Source organism: Polypterus senegalus, chromosome 1 (assembly GCF_016835505.1).
Source record: "Polypterus senegalus isolate Bchr_013 chromosome 1, ASM1683550v1, whole genome shotgun sequence".
Classification (NCBI taxonomy): Eukaryota; Metazoa; Chordata; class Cladistia; order Polypteriformes; family Polypteridae; genus Polypterus; species Polypterus senegalus.
This window is the reverse complement of record NC_053154.1, coordinates 324,290,091-324,310,365: the sequence shown is the minus strand read 5'-3', so window position 1 is coordinate 324,310,365 and position 20,275 is coordinate 324,290,091. Positions and strand designations below refer to the sequence as shown.

The 20,275-nt window shown below is 39.8% G+C and overlaps 1 protein-coding gene across 1 annotated transcript in view; it reads left to right on the top strand.

Moving 5' to 3' along the window:
* Nucleotides 1-3,168: 3,168 nt before the first annotated feature.
* atp6v1ba (ATPase, H+ transporting, lysosomal, V1 subunit B, member a) overlaps nt 3,169-20,275 on the top strand; it is a 154,770-nt gene continuing 137,663 nt past the window's right edge. The window contains exon 1 of the mRNA XM_039737260.1: nt 3,169-3,401. Coding sequence (XP_039593194.1) covers nt 3,290-3,401 — 112 coding nt within the window. The 5' untranslated portion in view covers nt 3,169-3,289. The remainder of the gene's footprint in view (nt 3,402-20,275) is intronic.

Sequence of the window (20,275 nt, the reverse complement as noted above, 5' to 3'; positions counted from 1 at the left end):
CAGGAAGGCAGGAATCACTTTAAAGCTGATTATATGTCTTGGATTTGAGTGACAGCTATTCATGTAGGCCCTGGGACCATTTTCATAACATTAAAAGTTGAAAGTATGCCTTGGCATGGCAGTGGTAAAGATGGCCATTCTATATTACAATCTCTAGATTTTCATGAGCCTTCTTAGAATTGACTTAGTCCTGTCATATTAAAAGGGTTCAAAACTTATGTGATTATTTTGTTTATTGTTTATATTAGTAATTAATTTAGAGCACTTTGCAGAGATCCGTTTTCACTTTGACATCAAATAATCTTTTTCCGTTGATCTACATCAAAAATGCCAAATTAAATCCACTGTGATTTAATGTTGTGTAATGATAAAATGTGAACACTTTCATGTTGGTGCATACTTTCTAGATGTTTTGTAGCATTATGCCTATACCTTTACGGATGTATACATACAGTATATAATGCCTCAATGTAGTCTGCAGGGACAGGTAATGCAGTCACAGTACTTAAGTGACTACAGTGGCAGAACTACTGTGCCATTGCGTTATATTTTCTGTATTGTAACTGTGTTATTACTGCAGTTTGTAGCTTTAAGTGAGAATTATTTTTAAAGACAAAAGAGAAATTGGGATAACCAAATAAGAAAAGAGAAATATCAAAAAGAACCACCCCACCCTATTCGGAGATGGTTGAAAAAAAAAAAGTGCTAGCAGCATGCCTTACACATCCCGATTACAGCAATATAAGTGATCTTTAATTAAAGTGATCTTTAATTAAAGTGCAACTGCTTTTCTAAAGATGATATAGTGCAGTGGTTCTCAACCTGTAGGGTGGGCCTCCCTTTTGGGGGGTGCGAAGTAACAAAAAAGGGGGTGCGAATATGTGAAAAAAAGAAAACAAGAATCGAAAATATGAAACATACATCTATTGAAACTAAAACAAATTAACTTAAACTACATTCAGATGCTAGAAAAATAAATACAGAGTTAGATAAATGTCGATAAAAGTTAAGTAGGTATAATAAAATAACAACAACAACATTTATTTATATAGCACATTTTCATACAAAAAGTAGCTCAAAGTGCTTTACATAATGAAAAATAGAAAAATAAAAGACACAGTAAGAAAAATAAAACAAGTCAACTTCAATTAACATAGAATAAGAGTAAGGTCCGATGGCCAGGGTGGACAGAAAAAAACTCCAGACGGCTGGAGAAAAAAATAAAATGATATATCTATGATTTATCATTAATTAAAAAAGAACAAATTGGTATTAGTGGGCTCCTTTCAAAAAAATGTTAGGGGGGTGTGATTAAAACGGTTATGAAAACTCGGGTCGCAAATACGTAAAGGTTGAGAAACGCTGATATAATGGATGGAAATCAGAAATTGATATGGGCGGCAGAAAATTTTAAAATAGGTTCATCCAGGAATGTACAATACTATGGTCTTGCTTTTTCCAGCGAGGTGCCAGGAGGACCTTAGCAGCTATGGAACTAACAGCAATCAATTTCTTATTAGATGGTGAAAAAGAGTATTATGAAAAATAAAGAAGTTAAAAAAAGCTGGTGAGAAGAAGGAATAAAGACATTCAAAATGAAAAAAAAAATGAGAGATGGAAATTGAAGTCCATTAATTGGTGGCACTTTAAGAGAGCATAAATTACAAACTGGATCAGACGCTAGGAATGTGAATGGTTGAGTAAGTATAAGTTACACATTGGCTGTTGACAATTAAAACTGAATCCAGGGATTTAAGGCCCATCTTATACTTTCTAGATGTGTCAAGCATTTATTATCAGAAATCCTTTAAAGCCATGTATAGTCTTAGAAATAAAAGTGCTAGGGTGTTGTACCATGTTAACCATTATGGATATGGTGAGATTTTAAGCAAAATGACACCTTTTATTGGCTAACTATAAAGGCTAAGACACCTTTTATTGGCTAACTAGAAAGATTCAGTCTTTCAAGTTATTCATCATTTTGCTTAACTTCTCACCACAAATAAAAGTACTAAAGTGATTCTTCAAAGCGGTGCCTTTTTGGTTCCCAAAAAGAACCATTGACATGAAGGTTAAAGAAAGACCCTTTATTTATTTATTTTGGTCCGTAACAGGTCCTATAAAAAAAACCATGAACAGGCAATAGATGTTGTAAAATGCCAGTGGGTTCCTGATCTTAAAAGGGCTCTCACGGAGTATAACAACAATGGCTCAGTTCGGGTTTTCTTGGTCTGTTTGTAATCTGCTAGGCACAGGGTGGTCAGCATTATAGGTCCCCGGGCAAAGCAGTGCACTGGGGCCCCTACCTACACAACCACTCAGCAAGTCACAACATACATAGATTAGCATGGGCCCCCCACCCTTCCCGGACAACTGCCCAGCGTGCCCATGCGTTAAGACAGCCCTTGCTTGGCAGTCTACTAGACATTAAGATTCCTCTGTTGACCACGTATTAAGAACCATTTCAAAAAAAAAAAAACAAAGAACCAATTTTACACACAAAGAATCCTCAGAATAATAAAACTGTTCTTTGTCAATCAATGGCTTTTCGAAGTGCCACACAACCCAATAAAACACTAAAGAACTAGCTTTTTTAAGACCGTACAGAGGTATCAAATGATGTTCTTTTGCGTTAAACTGTCTTTATTTGTCTCTGTCTATCGATGTATATGTTGCGCTTATTTTCTTCAGCATATACTTGCTAAAGTGAATTAAAATAGTGGGGCTATCCTAAATAACCTAAAATGGAAACTACTGAATAAACATTTTTTTTTTTATCAAATTACTGTGCTTGAGTTAATTTTTTCCCCACACAACGGCATCATGAATCAAACCGCCGAGTTCCTTAAATATATTTTTAATTCCTCGGAAGTTAAATCCGTCTGGTTTTAAGTCGCTTGTCTAAGTCGCTATGGAGTTGGTGCCCAGGATGCCAAATCTTTGGACAAAATTTAAACTCCTAACTTCAGCAGCAACACTCTTTTAATGGAAGCAGCTTATCCAGTTTACCTAAAAAAATATTTTTCCTCAAATACTTGCCTCAAACGGAAAGGACCCCATAGACAAAGTTGCAAGCACACAGAAGTAATAAAACACTTGACCCTCCCGAGTGATGGGCGGGGACGCGCACGTTGTACGTACGTAAGACAGTCCCGTTGCGGCTTCCTGCGCGTGCTCGCTTCCGGTATTGAGTTTCTTACTTGTGGTTGTTGCTGTCTTCCCTGCTGGACTTTTGATAGCTGGCTCTGGGCTCGTGTTGTATTGGGGCAGTTGATTTAACAGCGCAGCGATGGCGACGATGGTGGACAACAGAAGCATTGACACTCTGAACGGGCCAGACGCCGCGGCAAGGCAACACGCACAGGCAGTCAGCAGAAACTACCTTTCGCAGCCGAGGCTAAGTATGCTAAGTTCTAACCTGTGTACTTGCCAGCTTGGCTATTCTCCTGTCTAACTCTGTCCGCTGTTTCTGAATTATTTAGTATTCCACGCGGCATCTTTGGTTTCTCAGCTGTTGCAGGTGACGCGCCGTAACGTTGACTTTTGAGAATGAATGAGTAGCAGAGAGCAGCTTTAGAGAACTCATTACTCGGTTCGAACTTCTAGGAACGTAAACACCCCACGGTTTAAAGTGAGACGAGGATACGTTTGGAGAAGTTAGGTTGGAACTAACACAAAGCGTTTGGAAACGCTGCTTTGGTTGGTGATGGAAGTTGCTAGTTTTATTTCTTTATATGTATTTGTATGCAGTAAATAACCCCGGGTAGTAGCTGCAGGTCAGGGAAATGAATGTGACTGAGACTCATATGACAGGGTCACGTGACGCGGTGGTCGCTTGACTCCCCATCGTGTGTTCTTCTCCTAAGGTCACGCTCGAAGAATTGGCACTGTTAAAAAAAACTACCTATTTTCCACGCCCGAGGGGATCAAGTGACACAAGTAATTAACAGGAAACGTTTGCACAGCGAGTTAAACTACTTTTAGTTAGTTGCAAATTATTTGCTCATTGTAGGTTTTAACATGTAAAAGGAGAAGAGCCCACATGATCAGCATTGCCCGGATTGGTTAAGTCCATTCTTATCTTTACAGAAAGGCTGCTCTTGTATCTTGTACAGATACATTAGCTTTGGTAAAGGCAGAATGATAAAAAGGATATTAATGAGAAAAGACGGTCAGTGTGATTATATTATGTGATATCATCTACTGTTAAATTCTGCTCTGGACTTGTAATATTTTTATTTTACAATTATATTGTATTGAGGATTACTTGTGTTCTGTTCTGTGTATTGTGTTGTATTGACCCCTTTCTTTTTGATACCCACTGCACACCCATCCTACCTGAAAAAGGGTCTCTCTTTGAACTGCCTTTCCCAAGGTTTCTTCCATTTTTTTTTTTTCCCTACTAGGGTTTTTTTGGGAGTTTTTCCTTGTCTTCTTAGAGAGTGTCAAGGCTAAGGGGCTGTCAAGAGGCAGGGCCTGTTTAAGCCCATTGTGGCACTTCTTATGTGATTTTGGGCGATACAAAAGTAAATTGTAATGGTTAAGGATTTGGACTTCAAACACAGAGGCTGTGGATTGAACTCCCGCTGCTGACACTGTATGACCCTGAGCAAGTCACTTCATCAGCCTGTGCTGCAATTGGGAAAACCAAAAGAAATGGAACGAATTGTCTGTCAGATGTTGTATGCTGACTTTGATAAAATAATAAGTAATAAAAAGTGTCCAAATTTTATTTAAAATGTTTAAAATGGCTGGCAGTGAAAGACCACCTCAAGAACATGAGCTTTTGGGACAGTTGCAGAGAAAACCAATGAGGATAGGGAACCACGTTTTTTTAGTCTGTTCTTAAAAACTGTCCATTTTATTTCTATTTGGCTTTCTTCAATTAGTGCAAAGACCTAGTACACCACTGAAGACTGGATGTAAAGATTGTAGTACCAAGCATGGAGTTATAAATTACAAAATGAAGTGATGCACTTTGATCACACAGTACAGCTGACAAATGTTTTTTTTTTTCTTTGGAGCTTTTGGTCACATCTGTTTTCAGGTTGGAGAGAATACACATTTTAGGAGCTCTGTTCATGTTGGCATTTGCAACTGCATATCCTATAAGTAGCGTGTGGGTTTTTTTTTTTTGTTTTTTTTTTAAGCCTTAAAACCATAAAGATTTTTTTATAGCAGTAAGTTAAAATGGTTTTAAATATAGGTATTTGTAATATTTCAATATTTTGTTGTCAAAAAATAGTTAATCATGTATTCCTTCTCTGTAGCCTCAGTCAGTCTTAGCATTATTAAAAGAAAAAAGGCATTCTTAGAAGACCTACTGTAGCTCTAATATTTATGATAGCAAAAGATTTTTGATCTGCACCCAACATGAAAACAGCAATTAATATCATATATATATATATAATTAATTCACTAAGGCAAGACAATCATGGAAAGCACGCCAGAAGGGGTGTGGACTCACTGAGCCGCCGACAAGTAAGACACCTATGGCGCACGCAGAAGGAGCCACGCCCACCAACTCCTGGCACCTCCGAGCCACCTTGACTGTTCATAGAGGCATGTTTCTCGCGGAGGTGAATTGCCATATGCAGCGTGTTAAACGGTTTGCGAGGGGTATCCCATGGGATCCTCCAAGCAATCCTTTACAACTGAGGTTAAAACACAATGAAGTAAGCAGTCTTTAAAAACCGAGTTTTGGTTACGACGCACGACCGCGTGCACCATGGCAAACTGTTTTACTGTGTTGGTTAGTTCCGTGCATTGTTATAATGTTGCTTTTCTTGCTGATTTATTACATTACCGATTTTTGAAATGTTAATTTTCTCCCTGTGCTTTAAAATCATTAAAAACCGGCCTGATTATGCGGCGTATGGTACACCGCGGGTTGGCTAGTAATTAATAATTAATATATGTGAATGCTTACTGCATTCCATCATTAACAATAGGGACATCACTCCACTTCTCAGTTTAGTTCCTGTCAGTTGTATAATGCATGACCTGCAGGATTTGTTGCATGTGGGGCAGATATACGGTACACCAGGAAGGTGTGCTTCCTGCTTCGTTATGGCGTCTTCTTTTGCCCCTTGTCTTTGATCTTTTTCTGAGTAAGTCCACTTCTAGGTGCGTGATTCCACAGTAAGTGTCAGAATACTACTTCATCTCTGTCATAAGCTGTTGATTCCAGGGGCGCTGGAATCCACACCACTTCAGAAGGGCCTTCACATAGTTCTTATACCTTATTTTATGACTTCCAGTATGGCGTTGTCCATCTCTCAGCACTTGTTTGTCATGATGCAGTGTTGTGGCATCTGCTGGATGAGTCCCAAACAGCACAGCTACAGCTGTAAATATCAGAGAGGTCACGCTGGCCAATTCAGGCCCATGAGGCAGTCATGAATTATTATCAGCAGAAACACACAATGTATTGATTACTGTAGAGCTCAGTTCAGCCATCTACCTATTACTGAATTTGCTTTGGCTATTTAGGACAGTTTGTTGGGAGACAAAGTCAGAGAGGCGAGATTATGTTGGTTTGGACATTTGCAGAGGAGAGATGCCGAGTATATTGGGAATAGAGCTGCCAGGCAAGAGGAAATGAGGAAGGCCTAAGAGAAGGTTTAAGGTTGTGGTGAGGGAAGCAATGCAGGTGATGGGTGTGACAGAGCAAGATGACAAGGACAGGAAGATATGGAACAAGATGATCCGGTAGTTGCAACCCCTAACGGGAGCAGCCAAAAGGAGAAGAAGAAGATTTAGAACAGTTTGTCCTGTATTCCATTCCTGTGTACATGCAATTTGTGGCCTTGTATATCCCATGGTATCTTCTTGAAGATGAGAAAATGGGGTCCAGGGGCTGCTGTTGTCTGTATTAGCAGACCCAGAGCTTTGTTTACATCCTTGGTATTAAGTCAAGGCTGTTTATTGTGAGGTTGTTCCTTCATCTTCGGTTCATGATTTTCAGGAACATTATATTCACGTGCAGCCGAGTTTTTGAGTGTATCCATTTTGAGAACCCAAGGGTTGTATCTCTGTAGTTAATGTTATCGTCTTGGATTTACCCTTCTGTCAAGGGTGCCCTGCAAAGATTATCAGACAAGTGTGATACACCTGGGATGAGAATTATCACTCCCAGTTCTAAGATTATGGGCCACTCCTTGAAACGAGTGGCTTGAGCTCTGTAGGGAAGGGATGAGCAGCTGCTCCAAGTGGAAGAGTTAAAGTATCTGAAGGCTTTAATCATGAATTGTGGTACACTCTTTAAAATAATGGTTCTAAAATGGCACCTTACTTGGCTCTGTGGTTCCTTGTAGAATTGTTGCTTAGCAAAAAAACATGTCATTGTCAGTTGTTTGCATATGATATTCAGTGGCCATAACTATTGTTGTCAACTCTCTCAAAGAGTCTGGAGTGTGTATGACCGATTTGGGGTGTGCCACTTAAGCAAAAAAAAAATAAAAACCTGGTTAAGTTGTTGCCATCACTTGGATTCACTAAGGAAAGGCAGCATTAGACGTGTGCTGCTACAGAGAGCCATACTGTATTATATCAAATGTAACAAGAGACAGATTAGTCACCAGAGCTGACTAAGTTCCTTTTTTTTTCTCTTTTCTTTCTGCCTCAACTGGCTAAGATGGTCTCAGTGCCAACTTCATTTCGCTTCCAGGTGCCTAGTAGAGACATCCTGTGTAACCCAGATAGATAGATAAGTAGAACTTTATTTTCCCCAGGAGGAAATTTGGCTTTTAACTTGACTCTTTTGAGGCTAATTTTTTTCACTTTTGTCCCAGGGCTAAATATTTTTCTAAATAACTTTGTTTCACGCATAAATCAACATAAAATACTTAATTATGACAATTGTCACTCAGTTTTGTGTTCCATGAGCCCCTAACAGTTTGTAAATTCACATACTTATTGTTTGTTTCATCCCTCATAAGCTTCAAGGTACTTTCCGGAAAAAAACGGCTTGAAGCAGTCAACTGGCTGGTAATTCATAGTGTTCACTAGCATGTTGTGTTGTTTGAAGTCCAGTTGCCAGTTTGCCTCCCATGGATCTACGTCTGTGTAGTCCTCCGAGGACAAACGTTGCCATTGGCGAGTCATCTACACAAGGGTGTGCAGCACTATGGTCAGCTGATGCAGGTCCCTGTCTTTTGTTTTCGATTTCCAGATTATTTGCATGAAAATCGGAGTTCGATAAGTCAGAGTCCGATTCAGCAATAATACTGAAAGAATAAATAAACAAATAAATAATACACATGGAGTATTTTGCTTTGCGCATTCACTTCACTCTCTCTCTCTGGATGTTGATGCCATTCTAGATGTTGTTTTCTCTACGCACATGCAGGGATTCGATGTCAAGTCAACAAGTCTGACAGTCATCCTAGCAAAGAGGGTCTGCCTATAAAGTAGTGGTGAGTTGTATCGATGTTTACAGTTTTTTTTTCATCCTTGCCCCGAATATCAACTTTAGTCCACCCCCAGAGCAACGTATCAACAAACACTGACATCCGCCCTAAAAGAGTTAAGCTTATTAAATTAATAAATATACACACACACCAGAATAAATAAAAAGAACGAAAATTAAAAAGAGAAAAAACTTCTGACTTTGCAGTTACAGTGAAACATGATGCAGGTGTATTGCTGTTGGTATGAAGGAGCCCCAATAGTGTTTCTTGATACACTTCTGTTGTGGATGTGCAGCACTGTTCATAATGGCACTCAGTTATGTCTTCATTCTCTTCTTAGCCTATACCTCCAGGGAGTCTAGAGTGCGTCGTAACTGAGTCTGTTGTTTTAATTAGTTTGTTAATTCAGCGGGCCTCTCTTAATGTGATGTTATCAGCCCAGTACACCTCAGTGTATAAGATCGCACTGGCCATGACAGCTGCAGGAGATGTGATGGATGTCAGTTCCCACATTTAAGGAATACAGTCTCTTAAGAAAAAAGGTCTTCTTTGCCCTTTCTTCTCTAGTTCCTCTGTGTTACGAGACTAGTTCAACCAGTCATTAATGTGGACAAGAGTACTTGTAGGAGTGCACAACCTCTCCATCCAGCCCTTGTAGTGACCAGAGATAGCGGCTGTTTGGTGCGGTAAAACTCATTAACCAGATGTTTGGTTTTGTTAATGTTAAATTGCAGACAATTCTCTGTAGGCCAAGAAACAAAGTTCTCCACCTGACTCCTCTTCTCGGTCTCAGTCCCCTTATATACCCCATAGGTGCAGAATTGTCTCAGAATTTCTACAAGTGGCATGACCTGCTGTTATATTTATGGTCTCAGGTGTACAAAGTGAAGTGAAAAGGAGACGGGACTTCCTTGTGTTGCTCTCACAGTCATTCAGTCTCACAAACTGTGGTCTGCTGAACAAACAGTCCATTATCAGGACACCACAGGCTCACCCACCTGCATATCTCTGAGCTGACCCCTTAACTGGGATGACAGCTTTGTGTTGAAGGCACTAACAAAATAAAAAAATAAATAAAAAAATCTTCACAGTGCTGCCAGCTTTGTCCATGTGAGGATAAGCCTTGTGGAGCAGATACTTGCATCCTCCATTCCAATCTTTGTCCTACTGGCAAACTGCAGTGGGTCCAAATCATCTACCACAAGAGGACTTGTATAGTCCAGGGCCAACCTCTCAACGGTCTTCATGGTGTGAGGCAGAAGCGGCACTGGTCTGTAGTCATTAGGTGAAGTGGTGAATGTCTTATTTGGAGCAGGAACAATGTAGGGTGTTTTCTGTAGCAGCTGCACTTTTTTGAACCTTAGGGACAGACTGAACAGGTGACAGATGATACCACAAAGTTGGCCGGCACAGGCCTTAAGAATTTCAGGACTAACTCCATCTCATCCCGCAGCTTTTCCTGTGTGTAGTTATGGACAGCCCCTACTGATGGTCAGTGGTGGACTCATCACTGTCCATTCCAGTTGAAGTTGTAGGAGTTGTTCGTGTAATAGGGATATTGTGGTGACAGTGATCATTGGAAGAAGGTGGTATTGGGAGGGACATCTACCTAAAAAATAGGTTCAGGATGTTCGTTTTGTTCACTTTCTACTACCTGAGCCCTGGATTGCTGGAATTGAGCAATTATGCCCAGTCCATTCCAGACATCTGTCCTGTTACTTTAAGTGAGTTTGTTTTCTATTTTAGCTTTGTAAGCTTCCTCGGCTTTTTCTTCAGCACTCACTGTGTGTCCTTCAGAGTTACAGTTATAAGCGCTAATGAGAAGGGAGGGGTGCGTAAACTTGGATGTTCTTTCACTTCCCCAAGTAGATTGTTTTAGTTTTTTCTGTTTCCGATTTGTCACAATGTGGTGGACGGTGTCCACTTTAGTTTCCATTATTGCTTCATTGAGCTTGGGAAATATTAGTGCAAGCATGCTGAGAATGTGTCACATTCATAAAGACATTTGACTTTGGAAACATTGAGGAGAGCTGCTTGAGCAATCCGGGTTTGCCTAAATATCTAAATTAGAGTCGATCTGGAAAATGAATAGTTGATGTGGAACTTCAGCTTCTTTTTTTGTCTCCTTTTTATCCTCCCGTAGTTTTTCATTGTTAGGATTTCAGTTTTTAAATTTACATTTTATACTGTTTAACTACCATATCTATTTTTATGATTTGTTAGAAAATTATAAATTACTTTGCTGATGATGCTGTGATCTTCGTGAAGTCAATGGAGGCTCTGACTGGGGCTCTCAGGAGTCTGAGTGTCTGGGGTTGTGAGTGTCTTGATAAAAACGAAGAGCCCGGCTTTTAATGACCTGTTGGGCACGGCTATCAGCAGTGTGTCTGTCTGTGGAGAGAGTATCGACCTTGTCAAGAGGTTTACTTACCTCAGCAGTGACATTCATGTCTCTGGTGACTCTTCCTATGAAGTCGGTAGACGGATTGGGAGAGCATGGGGGGGTCATGAGGTCAATGGAAAGGTTGCGTGTGGCACAAAAGGACGAAGGTCCAAGTCTTTAGACTCATGGTGATTCCTGTCTTGCTATTTGGTTGCGAGACATGGACGCTATCCAGTGACCTGAGATGAAGACTGGACTCCTTTGGTTCTGTGTCTCGCCAGAAAATCCTGGTCTACCATTGGTTTGACTTTATGTTGCTCATGGAGTCCCGAATGCACATTACCTGCATTGTGAGGGAGCGTCAGTCACGGCAGTACGACCATGTGGCGCGTTTCCATGAGTGTGATCCAGCTTGCAAGATCCTCATTGTTGGGGACCCAAGTGGCTGGACCAGGCCAAGGGGTCGCCCACATAACACCTGGCCGCGGCAGATAGAGGGTAATTTCCGGAAGGTGGGACTGGACCGCATGTCTGCCTGGGGGGTTGCCAGCCAGGATCCTGAGTTGTTTAATCGTGTAGTGGGTGCAGCAACACACAGTACCAGTGCATGCTTCCCAGCTTGACTTGACTTGTTAGAAAAAACAATTGTGGAAAATAGTACTTTATCTGTCCAAACCTATCGAATGAAGGAAAAATGTGGGGAGTCACCGGTACTAAAGTTGGTCTGTCTAAATTTATTTTCACACCAAGCACTGTCACAACTTACTTTTATATGCAAGTATTACTCGTTTAATAATACTCTTCTATCATGTGGTTACTACAAGAAAATGTGCAACTTTAAATTGCCTGCAGAGAGTGAATGTGCTCATTAATGGACCGTTGTGCTGTTTTTTTTTATCTGTTTCATGGCTCTTGGCTCCTGTAACTGCAAATGTGGGTAAAGAAAATGTATGAAAGTGCAAGCTGAATATTGTTGTTTGCTTATTTAGATAGAATGTCTAAATGGAAAGAGCATAAAAAAACCCTTGTTTTGTTTCCCTGACAGACTCCTGCTTCAAGTAGTGGTTCAAGTATCTTAGGGCCTTATTCATGAATTAGGACATTAGAAATTTTTTGACAAAACAGGCCACTCAGTCCAATAAAGTGTGCCAATCCTTTCTAACTGATTTCTCCAAAGTGACATTAATTTGAGACTTGCAGATTGTGAAAGTCCTAGTTTTTAACCCACTGCTAGGTAATTTATTCATTGTGTCTAGGTTTCTCTGTGTGAAGAAATAGATTCCCAAGATTTTTATAAAATTGACGCTTAACAAGTGACAAGTTATATTGAAGTTAACAGCTGGTATCCACTGTACTTATTCCTTTCAAAATTTTAAAAACTTCAATCCCCTCATCTCATCCAGTTGCTTGATTATATTTGTTTTTAAAATGAGATTAGAAAGCGATTGAAAGCCCAAGTTGAATAGTGTGTGCTTATTTAGATAGCCTGTCCAAATGGAAAGTGTTTTTAATCCCTTGTTTTATTATCCCTGACAGATCTAGCCTTTCATTTTCAAAGTGGAATCCAATATGTATAATATTGTGCTTTATTATCCTCTGCTAATCACTCCCGTCTAGTCTCGCTTCCTCTTAGTAAGTAGATGTGCAAAGGGATTCTCAGAGCAGCTAGAGCTAGTTGTTTAACTTTGAATCAGCTTTTTCTCACTTAATTGATTATAAGAGTACTGATTCTGTAATGAAGCACCCTACATGGGGGTTAGGGATGACGTGTGGAAAGTTGTACCTGCCAGTTTCTTAATGTTATCAAGGTATTGGCTCTCAGTGAGACCTACAAAGGTTTGGTTCATTTTTTGTGTCGGGCCTTGAGAAGCTTTAAGTTTTTTTTAGTTGTTCACATTTATGAAGTGATTAGGCTCTCCACATAACCAGTAATGCTGTTAAATCTGGCCATTCCGTATCCTGAGAAGTTAAGACCAGACAGAGTGTAATTATTTAAATATGTTCTACACTCTGCATGGAAGTTGCATTTTTCAGTCACATGGTTTGACAAATTGCAGATAAGCTGAGCTGGAATCGGCTTTGCTTCCCTTTTCTAGCCGTGTGTGTGTGTGGGTTTTTAATATGTTAGAAATTTAACCAGACTAAACGAGTTTTAGTAGCAGGCAGATGCTCCAATTGGCAAATTCCAGACTGTGGAGAAAATAGGATTCAAAATCTCACCTGGAGCTCAATGTGAAATAAAAAAAAAATCAATTAACAAAGGAAACGCACATCTAAATAATTATTTTTTGCTTTGGAACAAAAGCACTGTGACTGTATTAAACATCTGCCAAGTCTGCTGTTGCACCTGTTGTCTTACCTCCATCTCCTCAATGCAGAGAAGTGAGATGTTTGATTCCCATCTCCTTGTCGGCCTGTCATTAGATGGAGCCGCTCCTAGGAGTTTTTCATTTGGCGCTTAGCTTCTAAATTTTTGATTTGCTGAAATTTAGTTTTGTTTTATTAATATTGTCATCCTTGTTTTTTGCAGTGATAACAGTAATTTACCAATTAAATGATGGATGAGAAAATCATCAGCTGCCTACAGAATCTTGCCTGTGTTTTCACCCTTGAAAAGAAAATTGAAACAATATTTGTCAGTATTTGTATGTTAGGCCTGCTGATAAGCACTGTTTGTAGTTAATTAAAGGAACCTTTTGTAGATTTTTTTTTTTTTTTCTTTTTCATTCGTTTGCTGTGTAAATTGCTCTGGCCAGTCACTGTGTAAAATTGCATCAACAAAAAATGTATGTACAGATGTTTTTGGAAACAAAAGATGCACTTGTGGCACTTGAATGTGAAGATAGATCAGCATTTCCTTTCCTCTCCTTGTGATGTATTCAGCTAGTCTTTCTAGTCTCAAATTCTTTATGTCTCTGTCTAATGATTTGTGTGGCCAAGTTGGCATATCGTTTGCCCAAGTTGCTGTGTGTTTTCATTTAGCTCAGGCAAGAGAGGCACACTTTAAAAGATAGTTTTATCTGGAGTCCTGTTGGTTTATGTCCATTTTTCATGTTCAGGTAATATTTCCTACATAAGTCTCTTTCAAACATGCATCAGGTTCAGCTCAAGGAGGTGTGTTATTTCTTTTTCTTTTTAGAGCTCTGCTTTCAGTTGAACCTTGTTAGTACATTTTAAGACAGTGAGCAGTTTGGAAATACAGCTTTTCAGATTTCAATCAGTTGGTTGTGTTCTTAGATTTTGACAGAGGTGCTATATAGGTGTAAGCATGCCTTGTGTTAGACGGTGTGGAACTGGACCCGGACACAGACAGACGGAAAACGGTTTTGCACCCAACACACTCATTTTATTTACAATATTTACAATTCGTTTAGTGCACAAACCCAGTGCCTCCAACACCGATCCCCCAAAGTCCAGGCCTTACAGTCTCTAGATGCCTTCCTTCTGGCCGCCTCCACTCCTCTCTATGAGCTCTGTCCTCTTCCACCCGACTCTTGCTAATGAATGGAGGGAGGCGCCCCCTTTTATCCCAACCCGGATGGGCTTCAGCTGCTTCCTGGCAATCCCCCGCGGACACACCCCCGTGTGGCGGAAGAGCCGGCCGCGTATCCCAAAGCTCTCCGGGTGTCCCCAGTCTTCTTCCCCCCAGCACTTCCTGGTGTGGTGTAAGTGCTGAGGTCCAGGGTTCTTCAGGCACCGGGGCGCCGCCTGGCGGTGGCCACGGGCCCCTACAGGGTTGGGCTTCCAAGCCCCCTACCCATGACCCACAACACAACCAGGGCGGTCGCCTCCTCGTGGTCTGGAGGAGGCACAAGTCCTCCTCCGGTCCTCCTGGGCGTCCCGGCTGGGCTCCACCCCCAGCCGTATGCAACAACGGATAATAATAATCTCTCTATTATATAAAAGAAATCCTGCAACGAGACTTTTTTGAGAGATTTTTTTCAAGTCTTGCGAGATTAGACTTTTGACATGAGTTTGTTTCAAGTCACACCCTTCTCTCAACCTTATTGAAACACGCACACGGCCCACTCACCTCTCAGTTGTGTGAATGCTTTTGACAGACACATTTCCTGCTCTCTCAGCTCTTATAAAGTTTAACGTTTTCCTCACTCTAAGTTCCCAATTAAAGAAGACTTATTATGTCCAAATCTTATTGATGAATTTCACCCTGAAGGGTTATCAACAGAAGAAATGAGTACATGGGCAATCCTAGCACCGAGAAACGATGAAGTCAAACGAATTCATGCCAGAATTGTCGATCAGTTACACAGCAAATTGGTTAAATACGTGTCTATAGATTATGCTGAAACAGTTGTTGGTGATCGTGTGGAAGATGAAAACATAAGCTTACAATATCCTGTAGAATATCTACAAGCGTTAACACTTGTAGATATTCTACAGGTTTTCCACAGCCTGAATTACTGTTGAGAGAAGAATGTATCAAAGAAAGGTAATGTAGGACATCTTCAGGGATAACATTAGACACCAAAGGAGATCTTGATATGCCATTTGTATTAAAACGTTAACCATTTCACGTTAGAATAGCTTTTGCTATGACAGTTAACAAATCACAGAGACAAACATTCGAAAAAGTTGGTTTATTTATTAGAGGGAAAGAAACAAAATTCTCTCATGGGCAGTTATTCGTTGCGCTGTCACGATGAAAGTCCAAACACAGAATCAAAATTCAATGCAATATTAACAAAAATTTAATTCAAAAAATAGTTTTTACTGAAGTTTTACAGTAAAACTAAGTTTAAAAAATATTTGTGTGTTAATTTAAAAGTCAAACCGGACGAAATCATATAACGCAACGTAAAACTCGAACGTAACATGAAAAATAATTTTCTTTTTAATTATTACGTTTTACTATTTTTTAATATGGTTAATTACTCGCTGTAATGTAAAATAGTTTAGTTCTATTATGTATATGTAACAATTTCCAGGAAAATAAAAATAAGTTTAACTTGTACACCCGCATCCCCATATGTGAGTGGCAGAACCGCAAAGTGGTTAGTGCGTAGGGCCGGACCGGGGGTTGGCGAGTGAAGCGAGCAGGGAGCAGACCCCTAGTAGTAATGATAATTCTTTACATGTATGTAGCGCTTTTCTCACTACTCAAAGCAATTTACATTGTGAGTGGGGAGCCACTTCAACCAACACTAATGTGTAGCATCCACCTGGATGATGCAAAGGTAGCCATTTTTGCACCAGTATGCTCACCACACATTAGCTATTTGGTGGTGGGGGGAAGGGTTTAGAGAGAGAGAGAGAGAGACAATTAGAGACAGGGAATGATAAGGGGGCCAGAATGACTACCCTTGGTATACAATTTAGCCTGGACATTGGGATATGCACCACTCATTATGAATTCTGCCCAAGTATCTTTAATGACCTCAGGACCTCAGTTTTACTTCTCATCTGATGGACAGCACCATTTAACAGCACAGTATCCCTGTCACTGCATTGGGATCCACATTCAAACCACAGGGTAAGCAGCACCCTCTGCTGGCCTCGCCAGCACCATTTCCAGCAGCAGTTCCAAGATGGTCTCCCATCCAAGTACTGGCTCGGCCCAAATATGCTTAACGTCAGGTGAATGGCCTGTTCTGAAGCGCATGTGGTGTGACTGCTGCACCATCCATAACTTGTTCCTGCACTGCCGCCAGGTTAAGTTTTCTCCTCCTGTGATTATACACTTATCTGAAGTGAGTTTAGACGATAGATTAATGGATGAACAGGTGCAATGCATCAGTGTCACCGACAGGACCATGGATTAATAAATCAATGCAATATAACATACACTACCTGTCTTCCATTTCTACTATGTGTCTACTTATTCTGAGAGTGTGGAGGGAAGCGGACAAAGTGAAATTGCATGGAATTCGGTTAGCTGTGGCTGTTCAAACTCTTCTTTATAATGGCCTAGATAAAGTATTTACCCCCTTGGAAGTTTTCACATTGAATCACAGTGGCTTTAATTTGGCTTTTATGGTAACAGAAAATTACTCTTGAATGTCAAAGTGAAAAGAGATCTCTGCAAATGGGCCTAAATTATACAAATACAAAAGACACAATAATTGATTGCATAAGTATTCACCTTCTTAAGTCAGTGTGAAGTTGATGTCAGCCATTATGGCCTTGAGTTTTAGCATAGGTCTCTCTCTATGACCTTTGTCAATCTGGACCCTGCAGTTTTTTTTCCATTCTTTTTTAGCTGTGTCAGCCTGTAAGGAGATCATAAGTGAACAGCCAAAAATCCTTCATTGGACTGAGATCTGAACTCTGACTCTGCCCCTTCAGGACATTAACATTGTTGTTTTTCAGCCATTCCTGTGTAGCTTTTGGCTTTCTTGCTGGAAAGAAAATCTCCCAAGGTGCAGGTTTCTTGCAGACTACATGTGGTTTAACTCCAGGATTTTGCTTCATTCATTTTACACTTGGAAGCCTTCCAGTGTCTTCTGCAGAGAGACATCCTCATAGCATGATGCTGCTGCCACCACCGTGCTTCACAGTTGGGTTGGTGTGTTTTTTTGATAATGAGCAGTTTTCAAATGTGGTCTTTCCTCTAAACGCTAAGAAGCTCAGTTTTGGTCTCATCAGACTAAAGGCCCTTCTTCCAGCTGACTTCATAGTCTCCTGTGTTCCTTATGATAGAGTTAGCCGAGATTGTCCTGTGCATTTTCTCTTACCTACTCTTTCATAAAGCCGTGACTGCTGAAGTACTTGGGCACGGTTGTTGTCTGCAGTCTCTGTAATCTGAACCACTGTAGCTTGTTAAGTCCTTCAGAGTTCCTATAGGTCTCTTGGTTTTCTCCCTCGCTGACCTTCTTCTTGCATGATCCCACTTCAGATTTGGTGGATGGTCTGCTATAGCAGATTTACATCTCTGCCATACTCTTTCCATTTTTTTATGATTGATGTAACTAGATATACAAGGCACTGGATATTTTCTTGTCTCCAATTCCCTGACTTGTGCTTTTGAAAGAGTTGCTGGTCTGTTCTTTTTGTCTTCATTGTGTAGGTCAGTCCACCATACTGACTCGCCACAGGTTGTCCTTCCTATATTAGAATATGCACAACAGAAACACCAGACAGGTGCCCTCCCTTGAAGTAATTTTGCGACTTCTAAAGCCAGTGGGCTGCACATGTAATGTTTTTTGGGTGCCTTATTCATGGAGAGAATTTTTATAAATATGAAACATACCATAGTTGATCTCATAATTATTTTAGACCACTTTGCAGAAATATGTTTTCACTTTGACATTTAAAGGGGGTTTTTCTGTTGATCATTGCCAAAAAAGTCAAATTTCCACTGGAACTCAGTTTTATAACAATAAAATTTGAAAACTTCAAGAGTGGAATACGTTTTACAGGCACTGTAAGTTAATTTTAAGCAGACATTAACTGTACTTTTTCCCCTTCCAAGTGAACTTTGACAGGTAAACTATAAAGTTCAAGTCCTTCAGACTGCATGTATATAACACAACACTTTTTCTCTTCGTTAAAGATTCGCACAAATTTGTCTTCCCTTTTTTAATTTAACCAGGACTGGTATTACAATGGTGCAGATACTGTGAAATAATTCATTTCGCATTATTCTGGCCAGAAGTAAACTATGAATACATAGTCCTTGGATAACAAACACTAAAAAAAACATTACAATTGATCACAATATGCTTTATTTTCAGCACAATGTTACTGTTTTCTGAGTAATAGAGACTTGTATGCATTATAGATTTTGAATTTTGAAAGATATTGCAATAATGTGTTGTCCTCTCTACACAGTACAAGTTCATCAACAGAGGCATTTAGATTTTTAGGCACAAAATGAAACTGCTTTTTTAATACACTCAGTCATTCTGGCTTTTACATTAAAGTAAAAAAAAAAAAAAATCCACAAATGTGTCATTCTAAGTACTTTTTAGAGTCACGCAGTGTAACATTTCACATTAGCACTTTGCGGTGGCCAGAACATTAAGGAATGAAGCAGTCTAGTTGACAGCTTACTGAATAAAGGAATATAAATTTCCAGAAACAAATTGAGTACATTCTATTAATTTCCCTGAGCCGTCACAGCAGGCAACACATTTATCTTTTTGACCCTTTTAATGTTAAGTATTTTCGTGTTGTCAAATATTTTTCTCCTTAAGACCCTGAAATATTCATCATGTGGAAATTATGCACAGGACATGCGATTCTTTCACATGAACTTCAGTAACAGTTTCATGGCTATTCAGGCATGTAGACATTTTTATCATCACTGGCAAAGATGATTGTACTGGTATGCGAAAGAAAGAAACCTCCGCGGGTTCATGAATCATTTTGTACTTGGTTATTTCTTGAATGATGCACTTTTTAACTGGAAATTGTATATTTTTTTCCATTTTCAACTGTCACTGTTTTGCCATTCATTTATGTTATTAATATTTATGAGCATTCTGTAGCCAATTTAAGTATATAATTGTGTGTGTATGCTATATATATAATATATATTATTACTTTAAACTGGTAGTGTGTGTGTATATGTGTGTGTGTGTGTGTGTGTGTGTATATATATATATATATATATATATATATACACACACACACTACCAGTTTAAAGTTTTAGAACACCTGAGTTTTTTTGGAAATGCATGCAGTTTAATGTCTTAATGTTTCATGAAATCAAGGCATAGATCAAATGAAAAAAGTCGAGGAATCATTGAGTGTACAAAATTGTATTCAGATTTTTGATTTATGAAAGTAGCCACCTTTTGCAGATATAACAGCCAAACTGTGGTAACGTTTTGATTCAGAATGCCAGTCATTCTCTGCAGTTCACCAACTCTGCCTCCAGCAAAGGAACCCCGGACCATCACACTTCCTCCTCCATGTTTGACAGTTGGCATTGCACACTGAGGAACCATCCATTCACCAATTCAATGGAGTGCAAATAAGCTGTGTGATGAACTGAACATTTCAAATTTTGATTCATTGGTCCATAAGGCTTTCTTCCAATCTGTAGTAGACCACAACTGGTATTTCAAGGCCTTATTTTGTCCTTTAAGGAATTGCTTTCTTACTGCCACTCACCCTGTCAAACCTGCAGCACAAAGTCTCCTCTTCACAGTTGAAACTGAGACTTGCTTTTTTCCACCTGCACTGTTAAGCTGTGCTTTTGAATCTGGTGACCCTCAGAAACTTGTGCACTGATTGGCTTGTGATTTTGGCTCTGCCAGATCTCTTCCTATCAGAGTTCCTTCCAGTTTCTAGTTGCCTTTGAATTGTGCAGGACCCCGCGGTACTTGCTGACACTTGGATTTATTTTTTTTTTTGTAGTTTTCTCTAAATGAAAGGCCTACACTTCTCTGCACTGTCTCATTTCGTTTGTTAATTGCCATTTTCTTGCCCGTTATCACTGGAATTTTCCAAGTTTCTACAGCGTGATATTTTCCAAGTTGTACTTCAGAGGGTGTAGTAATACAGTCTGTTCCAACTC